Source organism: Oreochromis aureus, linkage group 20, assembly GCF_013358895.1.
Source record: "Oreochromis aureus strain Israel breed Guangdong linkage group 20, ZZ_aureus, whole genome shotgun sequence".
NCBI classification, from domain to species: Eukaryota; Metazoa; Chordata; class Actinopteri; order Cichliformes; family Cichlidae; genus Oreochromis; species Oreochromis aureus.
This window is the reverse complement of record NC_052961.1, coordinates 11,551,193-11,568,095: the sequence shown is the minus strand read 5'-3', so window position 1 is coordinate 11,568,095 and position 16,903 is coordinate 11,551,193. Positions and strand designations below refer to the sequence as shown.

The window sequence follows — 16,903 nt, the reverse complement described above, 5'->3', positions numbered from 1 at the left end:
GTGGCAGGAGGGGCATCCAGTATGAAAATCTGCCAAATCAAACATGCTGAAATACCTGCACTTGTGAGTCAGGGCCTAAAGGAAGTGATTCTTCTATTTCTGGTAAAAACAAAAGAACGCTAACAAGAAAGCAAGTTGATTATTTTCTTGGTTACAACAAAGTAAAGACAGTTCATACCAAAAGCATGACAAAAAAAAGTGTTTTTGGTTGTTTTTGTGTTTTTAAATAAAGGGGCAATAATAGTTCAACAACATGAGAGAGAGATTTTAATCATATGGCAATTAAACAGAGGTGCATTCATGTCTTCAGTCACACAGGCACTGCAGTTTTTGTACAATACAGTACACAGAACTCTGTTATAAATTACAAGCAATACCAAAAATAAATGGATACCAAAGAGCCGAGGACACCCAGGAATTAAGATGGTAGCCATTAATTTTGGTGTCACATCAGAATTTTAAGCAGGCTGAGACCCAGTCCATAGACACAGATTAATCCAGTCTGTGATGATTTTATTCCTCTCTGCATATTTAAATGAATATAAAGACAAAAGTAAATTCACAATTTCTGCGTAACAGAGACTTGAATCCATGTCGTATCTAAAACAGAGTTTTATCCATTTTCTTTTAAACAGTCAAGAGGTGAGTCTTTTTGGTCAGCAGGAGGGTGCTCCTATGTGTCTGCATCAATCCTGTGAGCTGTAAAGTAGAAATAATGTCCACAAAGTCAGATCAAGCAACCTGAGATGGCAGATAGCCTAGCACGGTATATCTTAAGAGACATTTTCAAATAAATAAAAAACAAATAAACAAACAAATAAAAACCAATGTTTAACATATCAAAAGACTTTTAGATTTGAAGTAAATTTACCCTGCAGTCAAAAACATCTAAAACTAGGACAGGTAAGACAGACAGAAAACAAAAATATGAATCTGCAAGTATGTTAACTCTATAGAAACTGTGGAAATGCTGGTACTGTACTCACTTCCGGCCACTTCGTTTGGTACATCTTGCCAGTACTGGGCTGGACCCTATTTTGCCTTCTGAGCTGCCTCGATTCTTTGTTGCATAGATTCAATACTGATGGCATTACATTTAAATATGTTGTTAAATATTTGCTGGCTTCGCATTCATCCATGATGCACATTTGGTGTTCGACAACATCTCAAAGATGCTCCACTGAACTGAGATCTAATGACTGTTGAGGCTGCTGAGTATAGCAAACTCATTGTCATTTTCAAGAAACCAGTTTGAGGCGATTTGAGATCTGTGACATGACACATTATCCTGCTGGAAGCAGCCATTAGAAGACTGGTATAATGTGGTCATAAAGGAATGGCCATGGTCACCAACAATACTCAGTAAAGTTTTCTGTGTAAAGAGAAACCAAATCACGAAAAATATCTACAAGTTTATAAATTTAGCAACAGATTCGGACCAGATTAAACAAACTATAAGTGTGAAAACATCCTAAAACTCTTTAGACCAGACAAAGGTTTTCCAGTCTTCCATTGTCCAATTTTGTGGAGCTGGTGTGAATTGCAGCCTCAGTTCCCTGTTGTGGACAGGAGTGACACCTAGTGTGGTCTTCTGCTGCTGCTTCAAGTTTCAAAGAGCTGTGCATTCAGAGATGCTCTTCTGCATACCTTGTTTGTAAGTAGTGCTCATTTTGAGTTGCCACTGCCTTCCTATCAGCTTGAATCAGCCTGACCGTTCACGTCAACATGCCATTTTCACCTAGAGAACTGCCTCTCACTGGACATTTGATCTTTTTTTTAAACCCCAGAGATGTTTGTGAGGGAACATCCGAGTGGATAAAGAGTTTCTGAAACACTCAGTTCAGTCAATTTGGCACAAATAAACATGGCACCTTTCTCCCCCCATTCTCCTCAGCAGGTCATCGTGACCGTGTCTACATGTCCGAATGAGTCGAATTCCTGATATGTGACTGACTGTTTAGATATTTTGCATTTAAAAATGACTGAACAGGTGTACCTAACAAAGTGGCCAGTGAGTGAATAAGCATACTGTCCAAAAGACTTACATTGCTTTGGTATCCTGAGTGACTCCGTATCTCCTGACAGGACTTGATGCATGACCCCGCGGAATTGATAGAGCACCTTCAGGCTCTTCTCCTCCCCCACACAGGGGTCGTAGAAGCCAGGGAGTCCTGACTGGAAAGGGAACACAGAGTCATGCAGCACTGCCAAGAGACTAAATAACGTAGCGAGCCATGGATGTCAACTTGTGAGGCTACTCTATTTTTGTGCAGGAAAACACTTAATTCTTAAAAAATTATTGGAAAAAGCACTATACTTGTAAAATTGACTTTTTAAGCATTACATTTTGAGTTTGGAAGTCTGACTTATTACCTTGGTAGCCTCAGTGAGGATGAGTTTTGAGTCTTTCACCAGACACTGCAGTGGCACGGTCACATCAATGACCTTTGCCCTCTCGTGTTTTCTGCTGTTGTCTGTGACGAACTTGCCGTACCAAGCGTTGAGGATAATGAGACCTGTTTAAGTAAGCAGCATCAACATTAAAACCTTTCTTCTGCAATAAAACATCAATAAAACACCCCGTTTAGTATTAAGAGTTCAAAAACCCAAGGTTGACTATTAAACACTAAACACAAATCTCTATTTTCACAGTTTGAACGTTATGTGCCAGCAGCTGCAGCTAAAGAGTCTATGAACAGACCAGTGAACTTTTTTTTGCCGTTTGTAAAAGTAATTTTGCAAGTGCACAATAAAAAGACACCATAATTCATTTTAATCACAGGCTGCATAAACAATACTGTAACCATTTAATAGAGTGCGGTCAATTAAATAGAAAAGAGCAGCTGCGTGCCTGTCACTACACGCACACACACACTGTTATTAACTGTTACTTTATAGGCCTGGAGTCTAAAGGACCGCCGATGATACTAAAAATCAAAACAATCTCAACTGTGACAGGTGTCATAAGGCAATTATCGCTCGTCAAACTCCCATAGGTGAAAATTGTGCTGTCTGCTCAAAGCTTTTTGTTCCTCTGCTTATCAAAGAAAAACTAAAAAAAGGACTAATTATCACCAGCTGAAAAGAAAGTAGCAGGGTCACAAAATCCCACTAAAAACTATAGTTCTTTATTAACTATTTTAGCTTAATTTTAAAAAGAAATTGGTGCGAACAATGCAAGTTACCTGATACTCAAAGGAAAGTCGTATACACAAGTCCCATCTTTGCCTGGTGTACAGTCCCCTTAAATTTTAGTGAACCTCTGAAGAAGATGATTACAGTGTTTTCTATGTTTTTTTTAAGTGTGTGGTAGGAATTATCAACAAGTGAAAACAGAGATTTTTTTCTTTTGCAAATAAAGGATTATTTTCTTTTGATGTAGCCAAACACTGCAATATGTGAGAATTTACACTTTGTACTGAGAAACATTCAAGCCGACATCAATAGATTGCGCTCAAAATGTACAAAAACAGCTCTGAATCCAAAATAATTATATTTTTTCTTAACAATCGGCTAAAAATAACATTATTTTCAGGATACGGCTTTCTTCAAATATTACTAATCTTACCCATCCGAGACTCCTCGGCTTCAATAATCCTGCGCACTGACTCCTGCATGAGCAAGACCTTTAGATATGAAAAGAGACACAAATAATGAGGTTTTACATTGTGTGGATTAAACTAATGAATTTGACTAATGCTCTGCATTTTATCTAATCCCATCTCTCTCTATAATACTCCTTGACAGACACAACACCTGCATCCCTTATCTAACGTTGACAACAACGCAGGATCGGCACCACAGCTTGTAAAATACTCACAGCAGCTTCTGCCTCCTGTTTCTTTTTGGCTATATCAGAGGCCGAGCTCTCCCTCTGCTTCTCCAACTCTCTGTTGAGTTCAAAGATAAATGGAGAAATAAAATGAGCTCATAAAATCTGCCCATAATAATACATGTGGCGCTACTTCCAATAACACCGCTTGCGTGAAACAACTAAGGTAAAGAAAGTTTCTTACTGTTCCTTCTGGGCCCGCACATATGGCCGAATAATAAGCTGCCGCATGGCGAGGTAGAATACCAGTGGTCCCACTGTGGCGTAAAATACAGCACTAGGCAGGAGTTGGTCAGTCAGGTGAATAGGGAAGAAATACGTCTGGCTGGCTCTGTTAAGTCTGTGGATAGAGAGTTGGTTTTAATATTTCTATCTATAGTCATATGCCTGAAGTTGAAAACACAGCAAAGTGAAAACACTGCAGAACTCCAGGTCAAGCGGGAGAGTGAGCTGCGCGCTGTTCCTCAGATGATTAATTTATGTGATATGCTCTCCTTAAGTCTGTCTGTGTCTAAAAATAAAATGTAAGCTGTACATACACTTGCTTTTAAATCATACCCCAGGAACACCTAACATCATATTGTACTAAATCCTGTGTGAACATGTGCAGATACACACTCCCAATTTGTGGAAAAAAGGAGAAATGGCAACAAGAAATTGAGGGAAACTCAGGAAACTCCAATGAATGGGAAATTGGAACAACAAGTTACACTTACTTAATCTTGAGGGAGACACCTTGGGGCACTCCCACGCTGACGGTGGCCCCCAGGACACTGTGTCGACTGATCTTCCTCTCGGCACCGTATTCTACCACGGTCCCAAAAAACCCTGATCTGCAACAAAAGCGCAAAGTTACAACCACTCTACCCATCATTTACTTTAACAGGCCAGTTCCCTGCACAACAATTATCCCACCCAAACTTCATTTAATAGAAACATTAATCACTCTAGAGTTTCACACCAGAAAAGCAATGTTAATATGACCTACAACAGGGGTTCCATTATGAACACATATTGCTCGTTAACAACATACTTTACTGAGCCCTTAATCTTCGTCTGGTCTTCATCCTGAAACTTGTACTGGTAGCTCATCATCATAAAAGTGTGAGGAATGCCAAGCTGCAGAGATAAAATGTGAGCGTTAATCTTGGTGATCCTGTGATAACCGGCTGTGATTTTCAGTTAAATATCACTCCTGGCTCCTAACCTGCATTGCGAAGGTGAAATGGCTGCTCTTAGTGTCCCTCACTATGCTGGTGTTCATAGAAGACTGGATCCCCCAGCGCCACTGCAGGTACCCCATAGTGTTTTTGTCTAGGTGACGGGCCAGCACCGTGGTGAACCCAGGACGCACGCCTCGAGATGAAAACTGGAGCCCGCACTGAGCAGTCACAAAGCTGAGACAACAAGCAAAATAAAGAAATCGGTGAAATTGTTGTTGCTGTTGCAAAAATATTGACGATTTACTTATTTTTCTCTAGCATGTCTAAGCATACAATCGAGGCGTCAAGTTGCGGAATATCTTCATTCCGAGGAAAGGTCCATGAGAGTCCCCAGCTCCCAACTCTACCTGTTTAAACACAGACGGCAAAAACGTCTCACATCTTAAAAATGTCATAGCGTGTTATTAAAAACACACACGTGCCTGTTTTGTGACAAATACCGGCAATTTACAGTACTAGGGAGTGTGCAATGCCCACTGAAAACACAGCATACCTCTCCCCACCCCTTAGCTGACGTGACTCTTCTCAAAGCCAGATTAATAGTGCCGCCTCCGTTTCCATTGTGGGTTGACAAGGACCCAGACAGAATGGCTGTGTCTTTTGTAGTGAGAGGAGCCTGCAGTAGAACACATAAAACTTTGAGTCCTGTTATTGGCATCAAGTCAAACATCTTTTCCAAAAGCCATCACAGACTCATTGGCATCTCTTAATCCAATATATAGAAAAGCAAGAATCCTCGGGCAACCAGTTACCTCTATAGATTGTGATATGTGCATTTTGTTGATTTCCACATGTGGGACTCCACCTCCAACCATATCTTCAAAGTCCTCTTCATACCGGTCAAAAAGGTCTGTGGCGTCAATACCCACACTAATCGTTCCCTGCAAAATTATCATGAATTGATACAGTGTTTATTGAAAATTCATAAAATATGCACACCATTCCTGGGTTCAATGCGAGGTTTCTTATCTTCCCTCGAACATACCTTTGGGTTGGTCCTTTGCTGAAGTCTTCTCTCCTCTCGCTCTCTCTGAAGACGCTCATACTCTTCTCGAATCTCTGCAGGGGTTCTTTTCCTTTCCACCACCTGCAGGCAGAAGATATGTTATTTGAATGTAAAGCGAGCAGGACTGACTGGTTGCAGATACAGGTTTACAGTTGGAAACATAAATAAATAAAAATAAATATATAAATCACTCTCCCATATATTCTTCCTCTGTAAATATTTGTTCTTTCTGCATCATACTTTGTACAGTCCAGCATTATTAGATGAAGGCAAAGGTAGAACAGTTTCACACAAAGGAACCAATGCTACATTTTTTAAGGATGTTATTTTTTAATGCGTGCCTCTTGATGTTTCCATCAGCTTTCTCAAGATGTCAAATCTCCAGCTAAGAGATATTTGAACACTAACAAAGACAGGAGGCTTTTTCTTTTTGAATTTCTGAATACTGTTTTGCCAACTTGCAATGAATATGGTCAGAGGTTACAAGGTACTTTTGACTGCTCCCTTATTTCCCATGGGGTTACCACTGCAGATGGATCCACATATTTGATTTTGAACAGATAAGACTGGCACTGGGAGTACACTAGCTTGTGAACCCCTGAAGACTGAGTTTGTGTTTTGGACCATGCATCTTTTCTATGAAAGACAAAGCACAACACCACAGAGTTCTGAAAATTTAATTACAAAATTTACTCTATGCTTGGTTTTGACTAGCAATGCCTGTCATATTTATCATGAATTCAATATACAGTATTTAAAGAATGAATAAGCTGACTCTTGTAATCGGTATTGTCGAAATTCAGAACGCTACAGAGCTGGTATTGAAGTTTTTCGCACGAGCAAAGTAAGTTATAGGTGTGCCAGTGTATATTACTTAATAGCAAACAATAGTTCAACACAACAACCATTCTTTCTAACTATGGATGTATGCTTCAGTGGGAAATCAACCGTGTAGGTACATCGTAACTGCAAACCCCTCTAAAACCCTACGATGTAAAGACAATCATAACCTGACATGCACCTCCCTCCCTGTAATTACATGCCACGTCAACACAGCCCATAATTAGTGATTATCATTGATTCTTTCTCTTCATTTCTAGCTACTTTTTCACTGTAATTTATTTATTTATAAGTGAGAGGATAACAATCATCGCCTCAATATAAGGAATAATAATCACAGTATCAGACTATTAGGACTCTCAAATGTCAGCAAATTTCTGGAATGAGACTGCAGAAACTATTTGAACTGAATGTACAAAGAAATGGAAAAACTTGAGGGATAAATATGTTTGAAGACACCAGAGACTGTGGACCCAAGGGAGAAAAAAGTCCCAGCATTTTATTTGTTTCTATCATTGCTGGCACTGGATGTAAAACATGACCACAAGGCACTCAATCAATCAATGGATCACACAGAACAATAAATGCTGGCAGCGACCTCAGCCACTCAACACAGGACATGTCATAGGCACTGAAGACGTCTAAACAAGTCACAAGTCACTGAGAGACTCACCTCCCATCCTTCAACATCAAGTCCTCGCTTGCCATAGATATCATAGATAGCACGTGCCTGAGGGTCACTGAGCACTAGAAAGAGATTCAAAATGTAAACCAGCAGTATGCTTTCTTTATGTCTTAAAAGAACCTAACATACGTCAAAACATACTCAAGGGCATCAGCAGGTCAACATAGGGTTGAGAAGGGAATCGAAAGGAAATGTGATCAATGCTCTTCTTACCTTCATAAGCTTCGTGTACAAGGTTAAAAAGGTGCTCTGCTTGTCTCTTTAGTTCAGGATCCCGGTGTTTGTCTGGGTGATAGAGCATGCATAATCGTCTGTATGCCGCCTTCAGCTCCTCCTGCGTAGCCTGAAGGGAAAAAGACAGCACAGCATAGTTACAACATAACATAACATAACACGGAGTAAAATTGTTTTTAAAAATGTAATCTAGCCTACCATTACCCCAGCATATTTAATGTTTTGAAATCACTCGGAGTGATATTTTTATAAACGTAATCAAAGTTTTTACCTTCCTTGCTTAAGAATAGGGAAATTATAATAACATTTATAGTTCAGTATACTTATACACTTTAGGCTGCCAGCAAATGGTTTTCTTTTGCATAACAATTTTTCAGATAAACACGATGCTTTTTGCTGCTACAAGTAAATAATCACGACCAAAAACGTCCGATTCCTGCAGACTTAAAAAGTCAATTTATACTATAATCAGCACTGCGTGTTGCATGCTGCAGCTCCGAAGTTACATTAGCTACTTAGCACTCTCCAAAGTACATGACATACACGTGAAATTGAAAAAAAAATTGCCAGTCTGTGAACATCAACTCTTAGATTGCCACATAAACACACCGATTCTCTGTCCTACCCAAGTAATATATTACGTTGCCAAAGCTGTCACCCCACGACCCTTCTGTGCTCACTGAAACAACCGAAGAGTTAATCAATGTCGAGGGTCACTAGTTAGCTGCCTAGCTAATGTTTCATCTATGTTTGGGAGCAACGTTTTAATATCAACAGTATAAAGTTTATAGGACGACCGATGCTGAATCCGCACACGCAATCATTCAGATCCCAGCTGCATATTGTACCTCTCTTCTGACATTTAGCAGGGAATAATAATCATCACTGGCGAGCTCATCATCGTCTAAGGGAGACGCCATGTTCACACCCGGTCATCTCTTCTTTGTGTCACTTATGTCGTTCCAAGTCTCCTCTTCGCGCTCTGTCGCCCCCTGGTGTTGGGATGAGCCGTTTCCTATATGCTGACACATTGCTAGGCGGTCCTGTGAATATTTAAGTTTGAATTCATTCATTGCAGTTGCTGTGCTTATGAGGAATAATGCGTAGGAAAGAAGTATGAAGTAACCCGGCTTTTTTTTTTTTTTTTTTTTTGCTTTTGTTTTGTTGTTGTTGTTTTTTTGCACTGCAGCCATCCGCGAATTTACTTTAAAATCACTTTAGTGTTCATTCAACCTGATTTATTTTATTTCAGTTTTGCAAATGATACTATATAATGGCTAAATAACTTACAGGGGAGAAATATTATGTATATACACCGAATGTTCTTTTTTTATGTGAGAGAAAATGAATATTGCTCATATTTAGAGGGAACGTGTATGGCTTAATTCTAAAGGGATATTGCCTGCATCACATTCAGCTATAGAAGCAATTAAGGCAGGGGGTGAAGAAAATCACATTAGGTCTTTCATTAATTACTCTCCTCGCAATAACAACAAGCCGTTGACTGCACGAGGCGCAGCAGCAGGCAGCAGAGGAGCTGTTCTTTCAGCACCACCACCTCAAACTATACACTGCATTTCAACGCTGACGGCCGGCAGCCTGTTAAAGGCTGTCCTTGAGTGGAGTGCCGCAGTTGAAGCGATTAAGCACAGTGATCTGTAATTAGATTGCCTCTAGCCATTTAACGTATATTGTCAAGCATGTGTGATTGCGCCATAATGATAGCAGTTACAAGAAAATCCTCCGTGGCATATATGGGTAGAGTTAAAAGTTAACTCTGGACCAGAAACAGCTGTTTACATGGACTCCACCGCCGGCAGCCTCCCTCATGGTGGAACAAGAGGTGGTATCCACATCTCTTGGAAATCAATGCGGTTTTCAGTATTGTGGTGAAATCATTTAGACAGGCCTACAGGGGGGAAAGTAGTCTGCAGGCTCCCCAATGTAAACGGACACATGATTGACAGACTGCGCAGAGTACTGTCCAATATGTCTCAAATGCTTCTTTACAGGGCTGCATATTTGTCTTCAACTCAAACTCCATCCATCCATCCATTCCATCCATTCGCTTCCGCTTATCCTTTTCAGGGTCGCGGGGGGCGCTGGAGCCTATCCCAGCTGTCATAGGGCGAGAGGCGGGGTACACCCTGGACAGGTCGCCAGTCTGTCGCAGGGCCAACACACAGGGACAGACAACCATTCACACTCACATTCACTCGCACATTCACACCTAGTGGCAATTTGGATTATCCAATTAACCTATCCCCACAAGCTGCATGTCTTTGGACGGTGGGAGGAAGCCGGAGTACCCGGAGGGAACCCACGCAAACACGGGGAGAACATGCAAACTCCACACAGAAAGACCCCGGCCTGATGTTGGAATTGAACTCAGGACCTTCTTGCTGTGCGGCAACAGTGCTAACCACCGTGCCTCAACTCAAACTCGGTGTCTTAAATACGGGAAAATGAAACTTAAAAACAAAGTGCTCTGTGATGGATGATTATGGAAAATTCTCTTTTTTTTCTTTTCTGAGGCTGAGCCTCCAGTTATTAGTTGTACGAACCAGCTCGTGTCTCCAGTATCAGATTAGATAAGCAGACTTTGATTAAAAAACAATTAATGAAGAACATTAAGCACTTAATTTCTTCTAATAACTGGTTTTGCGTCACTCGGAAATGACAGTGTAAAACAACTTGGTTGGGGTGGCTCAAAAGGGAAGCATTTAATATTCACAATCTAATCAGTTTCTTATAAAAAAAAAAAAAAGAAAGAAGGAAAATTATGAAAGCAACCTGCCAGACATTAAAGTTTTCTTTTCCCTTTTATAATACGGTCTTTTAAAGACCAGCATCGCCTCTGAGCTGTAAAAATATATTAAATAAAAAATATTTATATTTAAAAAACCCCCAAAACAAAACACTGCTGGCGGTGCCAAGGTGAGGTGAGATGTGTTGTTTTTCATCCCGGAGCCTCTCTGTCAGTCACCGCCTCACAGCCAATGATAAGTTCGCCTCGGTCGGACCGACTCGCCGCTTGCTCCTCCGGTCCCTCCTCGTGCTGTCCTCGCCGTGCACGCGCGTGGTACCCACGGTCGTGAGGAGGAGGAGGATGTTGCGCGTGAAGGGGAAATGGCTGCCGAAAACAAGCCGGAAGGTAAGAGAAATATAATGGGATTAATTTACTAGTATGACCGCGGTGTGGGTTTTGGAAGAGCTGCAACTCCGTGCGGAAATGACACACGCGTGAAGCCGAGCGGAGAAATTTTCGGTAGAAAGCGGCTCCGCTATTTTCCTCCGAATAGGCTGCTAAAACGTGGAGACATCACCTAGCCAGCTAATATTAGCTTGCATTCTAGCCAAGCTACTATTCCCATCGTAGCCCACATTTAAAAGCACGCCACTGGGACGAATAGCGTGGCAAAAGTGCCGTGTTTACCGTTTATTGTGCTCGCGTTCCTTGTCAAATGACGAGCAATTCAAGTTGTTAACAACAAGGCTAAGTTAATGACAACATGTCATTGGCATCGACCAACTTCTTCCCTTATTACCCAGCTTTAAAAGCGGCTTGGTTGTGTTAGTTTATATGTCAATACGGCTCTGTTTTCGAACCGCTTTTTGCAGCTTGTTTTGACGGCATTGCAATAGGCTAATTATTAAGACATGTCTGATTTAAAATGTAGCCTATAAGTCTTGTTTTTTCTCTCTGTTTCTTTCTTTCTCATCTTGGAGAGGGTCGTTTAGTCCCCCACGTCTTGAAGCGCGAGAAATTTCTTCGGCTTTCAGCGGATAGTGTTTATGAGCCAGAAGTGATGTATTGTTTTTAAACGAGCGAATATTAGCCTCCGTTTTCCAAATGCCAATTAATACTACTTGGCCTATATTTGGTCCGAAACACGGGCATCAAAGCGTTGTGATGCCTGCTCCGCTCGCAATGCCCTATCGCACTTGAAATGCCATCACACCGGAGGAAGCAGGGAGGATGGAGAGTAGGATTTCCAGCAGCCTGCCTGCCCATTACACTACTTTACACATAGGACAAAACGAAGACTTCCCTCCCCTCCTCAGCTGACTTCACACGGCTCGCTAACTTGAAATGAAATGCACTAGACTTAATTATTTTCCTTCTTAGTGGAATATTTTATTGCAACCCATATGCATAAGAGATTTGATCTGATTCAGACAGGCCCATGGATTTTTTGGGTGAGTAATTAAACAACGCCTGCATGAAAATAAAGATGTGATCCATGATTTTTAAACGGACCGGTTTTCCTGGCGCCTTTTCACTGATAATGATGTTTGAAGCTGGCTGGAGCCAGTTACTTATTTACAATCTCAGTGTTTTTGATAAAGATGAAATGTGTATATGTTAAAAATATATATTTTCAACAATGATCTTAGAATTAAACGCGTGATTATTTACATGTTATAGTTTGTGTGTATTCATACGTTTTTGCTATTGTTACTTTAATTGATTTATTGATAATTATTTAACTTTTTTATTGAACAGAATACAGTGGTAGATAATTCAAATCATATGTTCTTGTTTTTTATATATATGTTTGCTGATTTATATAGAGCTTTAGGGTGCAGAAAAAGAGTCTTTCTAGGTTTTTTTTTTTTTTTTTTTAAACTGGCTGCTTGAATTGAGAAAGACAACATTTTTTAATTTTTTTTAAAATAAATTTGGTCCAGCTGTTTCTGAGCTGTTCTTTATGTTTTGTTGCAGGGTTTAAAATTAAACAGACGTCTGTCAGTCTTTGGTGTCAGTAACCTCAAACACCAATTCTTTTTGATGTAGAATTACTGTAATGTTTCAAATTGTCTCGGTCCATGTGAGGAGAGATGATAAAACGCTGGGATTTTAGTTGTTTGGATGTCAGTGTGCCAACCACTAAAGCAAGTCCCACCAGGGGGTGGTATTGAGCTACAGAAGCAAACTTACATGAGGGATCAGTCTGTGGCTATGACAAAAAAAAAAAAAAAAAAATGAAGACATCTGGTTTTGTGATAGTAATGACTTCACTATGGTGTATAGTCCTAATGAATTCATCTACATAGCTGAACTTAACAAATAGACTGTAGCTGATAATCGCGATGTCTCCCCCAACACGAGGAGCTCTCACTGCAAACCTTGACTTGAAAGTCCCATTGCTGAGCCGGTCAAGTTATTTTCAGAGTTCCTATGAGGCCGGTCAGTGGAAAAAGGAGGAGGAAGGGGGGCATAAAGAGACAGAGAGTGCTCCATACCTTTATGTAAACGCTATATACTCTCATGCATACCTGGCCGTTAAAGCTTTTACATAAAGCTGTCATGAATCATTCCACTTGAACCAAGTCTTTTTGGCTTTTCAGCAGGAATGTAAAACGTTTCAACAAACACAACTTTTACAGCTTTTACATGACGTGTTCCTGAATGTCTGGCAGCCACTAAGACAGCTCAACAGTGTTTCCTTAACCTTTTGTCCTTGTGGTATGCGGGCAGCGCCGATCGCTCTTAGCTGTTTGGCAGGTCTTATGATGGCCCATAACAACTGAGGGTTACATCTTGTGTTAAACCCAGGGGCCATGACCCAGCCTCACGTCGTGGTGTAATGTTTACATCCTGGGGTATTTCTCTCCAGCCTAACTGATCGTCTATCCCCTTGGGGTTATTTTTTTCCCCCCTTCACACTCATAAAAAGCTCTGTGTGTCCGTTACTTTAAGTACAAAGCCTGGAGGGCACTGAAAGGACATGCTTGATATGTCTCACACTGACACTGGTCTGGATAAAACTACAGCCAGTGGTCTTATGAATCCGCTAGAGCAGAAATTTCATATAGATATTTCAGTACTACAGCCAAATGTGAGAAATAAAACAAGGTTTGTAACGAAAACACCATGTGAAAATGCAATCATGATATTCACCTCTGAATTGAAATCTTGATATGGTATTTTTCCCAGCCTAGCAAAATCATGTAGCACACTTCGATTAATATAAAATCAGGTAATTGCAAATCCAATGATGAAGGGAGTGTTTACTCACACTTAAAGTTTCATGATCTTATCATTTCACTCAAAGTTCAGGGTGAAGCAGCAGCAAAACATCAAGTAAACACGCAGTCAGCCATTAACTTACAAAAGTGCTTGTGCAGCAATGGCATAAATATTTCTCTGCTGTTTTGTAAAGAAGGATGAATTTAACCTCCTCGTGATGCCAGACGACTTGCTCTGCCAGTTTTGTGTGGAATCAGGATATAGCTACATTTTTTTCCCAGGCTTTTAATTGAATCAGTGAAGTATGGATGGGTGGGACCCAGGTCCAGTCTGTGGTTGCTGAGACGTCTGCATGTAATAGACCTTTACCGACAGCTTTACAGGGTCTCCACTGATTGATTGTATTGATTCTTCCAGCTCACCAATGACACAATAAGAAGTGTTACTGACCCATATCAAAACAGGCCAGAGCTATACTAACCTATATCAAGGGGCATTTTCCTTGTAGAGAGAAAAAGATTGAGTTGGTGGAAAGCTTCACTGTTTTAAACAACCAATAGATAAATTCAATATGTATTATTACCCTGATTATTGTTGGTGTTATTATTATTCCCATCACATTTTTCCCAACAGCTCCTGTGTGTTTTAAATGCATTTCAAAAAACTGTGTGTAGTTTCTGTTTATGCATGGGGGAGTTTGCTTAGGTATCACAGGCTGGGAGAATGCTTCTTTTCCTCGATTTTCTCTACTTTTCTCTTTGCCTCCTGAAGGACTGAAGAAAGTTCGTAATCCGGATCGAATGTACAGATCAGCAGTGTGTTATGCTGGCCATGGTCCACCTAAGAATATCAGTGATGACACAGAGACGAACAGTAAGAGTCAGTTATTAATACTGCATTGCTGCTGCAAGAGGCCACTAGCTGGCCAATCTATTATTCATCCATCAATTCATTTATTTACTTCTTGATTTCATCCGTCCCCATGCCCCCTCCCTCTTTTATTCTTCTCCAACACAACACCTCCTCCGGCTGTTCTGTTGATTGAAGTGTCTGCTTTACAGGATCACGCTGTCAATAGTTGAAGTGTTGTCGTTAACCAAGAGTGATTTCAGGTTGAGGCCAGGGGATCAGGACCTGAGCAGACCCTCAGAGAGAAAGCTTACGCTTTGATCCATCAATTATGACCCAGGACTTGCTTTTTCTTTGCTTTTCTTAAACCTGTATTTGATGGAGGGGTATCAACTCAGGTTAACGTTATGTTGTAAAAATGCTGGAAAAATAAATTGTGTATGACCAAATATAAAAGAAATGGCATCCTATATAGTTTTCCTTTATGGCTTAATATTTGTCTCTGTCTCCCTCTCATTTCATTTGCACTCGATCAGAACTCTAGATCAGACATCATAGAGAAGGTTTTTATGACTTGTAAAAGCCAGCTTCTGTAGGGATTGCTTCAGTGCGCTTACAAGTCTGTGCACAAGCGCTATTTTCTGTCATGACCAAAACAAGTCAATCAGAAATATAGGCCAAAGTGTTGACTTTATTTGTGGTGATTTTCCCTTCATTCCTCTTTAGAGAACGTGCCTGAATTTTAGCCTCTGTCTTTTTCCATTGAAAAAACTGTCCCCTCTAAAGCAGATTGTTCCTCTGCAAAAAGGAGTGCCTTCATTGTTAATGAATACACCAGTCTCTTCACTGCTGGGAGACTCTGTTGATCTAGGCTAGAGACTGGGTAATTAAGTGTGCTCATGTATTGTCATTTCTAAATAGTAAGTCTGAAATCACCCCCAACCCCTTGTTAGACTCTTCACTCGATATGTGTCACTGGAAGAGCTTTGCTGCACCAGATCTTTTTGGTATTTTTAACAGAGAATGTTTTGAAAGATTTAATGCCAAGGGAGTGCCAGTGCAGATCTATGAAACAGTGATGCAGACTGTAACGGGAACATTTTTGATAGACTTTTGCGTTACCCCTTCATGTGTGACAACTGTGACTGACAATACGTTTTGCCAGTGTTGCTGTTTTCCCTCATGTTATTGCATGGTATTACAGTATCCTGTTCCCATGTCAGACACCCCGTTTAATGTGTTCAGCCTGGGGGTTTTTTCTGCCTACCAGGACACTCTGTAGCAGAATACAGGAGCTCAAACAAGCAGGTAAACCATTGATCTGAGTAATCGTCTGAGTAATTGTGGGAGTAGTTATGATACAGAAAGAAGGGTTTTGTTTGTGTGCATGTGTAAGCTAGAGGGAAAAAACTGAAAGAGAACAAGAGCAAGAGAGAGGGAGTGAGAGTGAGAGAGAGACCTCACCTCTGCTCTCCTTGAGATGGGATTTTTATGGATGGGTGAGCGTGGTGAGGGCTGAGAACACATAAAGAGTCATTTTCAGTTTGTTGCAGGCAGTTAACCATGTGTACATGTTTGTTGAACTTTCAGTAATAGGTGCAGGCTTTTTTTTGAGCTGTTTGACTTTTTGACAGTCTTTCCTTATTATGCTACATTACAGTATACTATTAACTACACAGAGACAAAGTGTGTCCAGCATATGACCATTGAGGTAATGTAAACAGTGTAAATGTAAACAGAGAAAGCTGCAATACTGCACATGTTGCATCTTGTAGCACAACAGCAAAAGAAAATGTTCCCAGTGAGATTCAGTCCCATTCAGATCTCTCACTGGCATGCAGATGCTTTCTGCCTTTCCCAGCGGGGAAAAAAAAAAAAAACCTTTAGCATTTTTTACAACAGCTGTTGTGTGCATTCCCGGTCAAACAATCATCCTTGATTCTTTCACTAGACGCCGTATAATAGTGTCTTTACTTTAGGTTTATAGTACCATAGCTGTGCTATAGGGAAGTTCACCAGTTCACTTTTTTTGCTCGTGGGCAGTTTGTAATTTCACTAGATGTAAGAGTGTTATCGAACAGGCTATGGGCCAAATGATAAAGATAATTGGTTTCCCCGTCCTACACTAAAACATGGCTATTTTAAGTCTGCGTCTACATACTCCTCTCTGTGTTCCCATCAAGAGCCATCAGGCTGTGGGGAGACCAGCCCCTGGACGATAGGCATCATTGTCGTTATTGCCAGGGAAATTTGACACTAC

General features: G+C 40.6%; 2 protein-coding genes across 3 annotated transcripts in view; one reads left to right on the top strand and one right to left on the bottom strand.

Annotated features, from left to right (window-relative positions):
* Positions 1-244: 244 nt before the first annotated feature.
* dnajc11a (DnaJ (Hsp40) homolog, subfamily C, member 11a) lies at positions 245-8,812 on the bottom strand. The gene is made up of 16 exons (XM_031738877.2): positions 8,669-8,812; positions 7,800-7,929; positions 7,575-7,648; positions 6,041-6,142; positions 5,808-5,936; positions 5,549-5,671; positions 5,329-5,402; positions 5,040-5,229; positions 4,866-4,951; positions 4,549-4,665; positions 4,017-4,172; positions 3,821-3,890; positions 3,569-3,626; positions 2,374-2,516; positions 2,046-2,175; positions 245-699 (listed from the first exon to the last, which is right to left on the bottom strand). Exons 1-16 carry the CDS (start codon positions 8,738-8,740, stop codon positions 674-676), a joined length of 1,680 nt encoding a protein of 559 aa, XP_031594737.1. The 5' UTR covers positions 8,741-8,812; the 3' UTR covers positions 245-673.
* Positions 8,813-10,853: 2,041 nt separating this feature from the next.
* The window catches only part of LOC120435358 (calmodulin-binding transcription activator 1), a 48,965-nt gene continuing 42,915 nt past the window's right edge, over positions 10,854-16,903 (top strand). For both annotated transcript variants that reach the window (XM_039604812.1, XM_039604810.1), the window contains exons 1-2: positions 10,854-10,974; positions 14,566-14,667. In XM_039604812.1, coding sequence (XP_039460746.1) covers positions 10,950-10,974; positions 14,566-14,667 — 127 coding nt within the window. In that variant the 5' untranslated portion in view covers positions 10,854-10,949. The remainder of the gene's footprint in view (positions 10,975-14,565; positions 14,668-16,903) is intronic.

Excerpts from the sequence above, each read along its gene's own strand:
- dnajc11a (XM_031738877.2), bottom strand. The coding sequence starts at position 8,740 with ATGGCGTCTCCCTTAGACGATGATGAGCTCGCCAGTGATGATTATTAT. Across the intron at positions 5,672-5,807 it reads ACATATCACAATCTATAGAG|GCTCCTCTCACTACAAAAGA; the intron begins GTAACTGGTTGC and ends GTTCTACTGCAG. Across the intron at positions 5,403-5,548 it reads CAGCTAAGGGGTGGGGAGAG|GTAGAGTTGGGAGCTGGGGA; the intron begins GTATGCTGTGTT and ends GTGTTTAAACAG.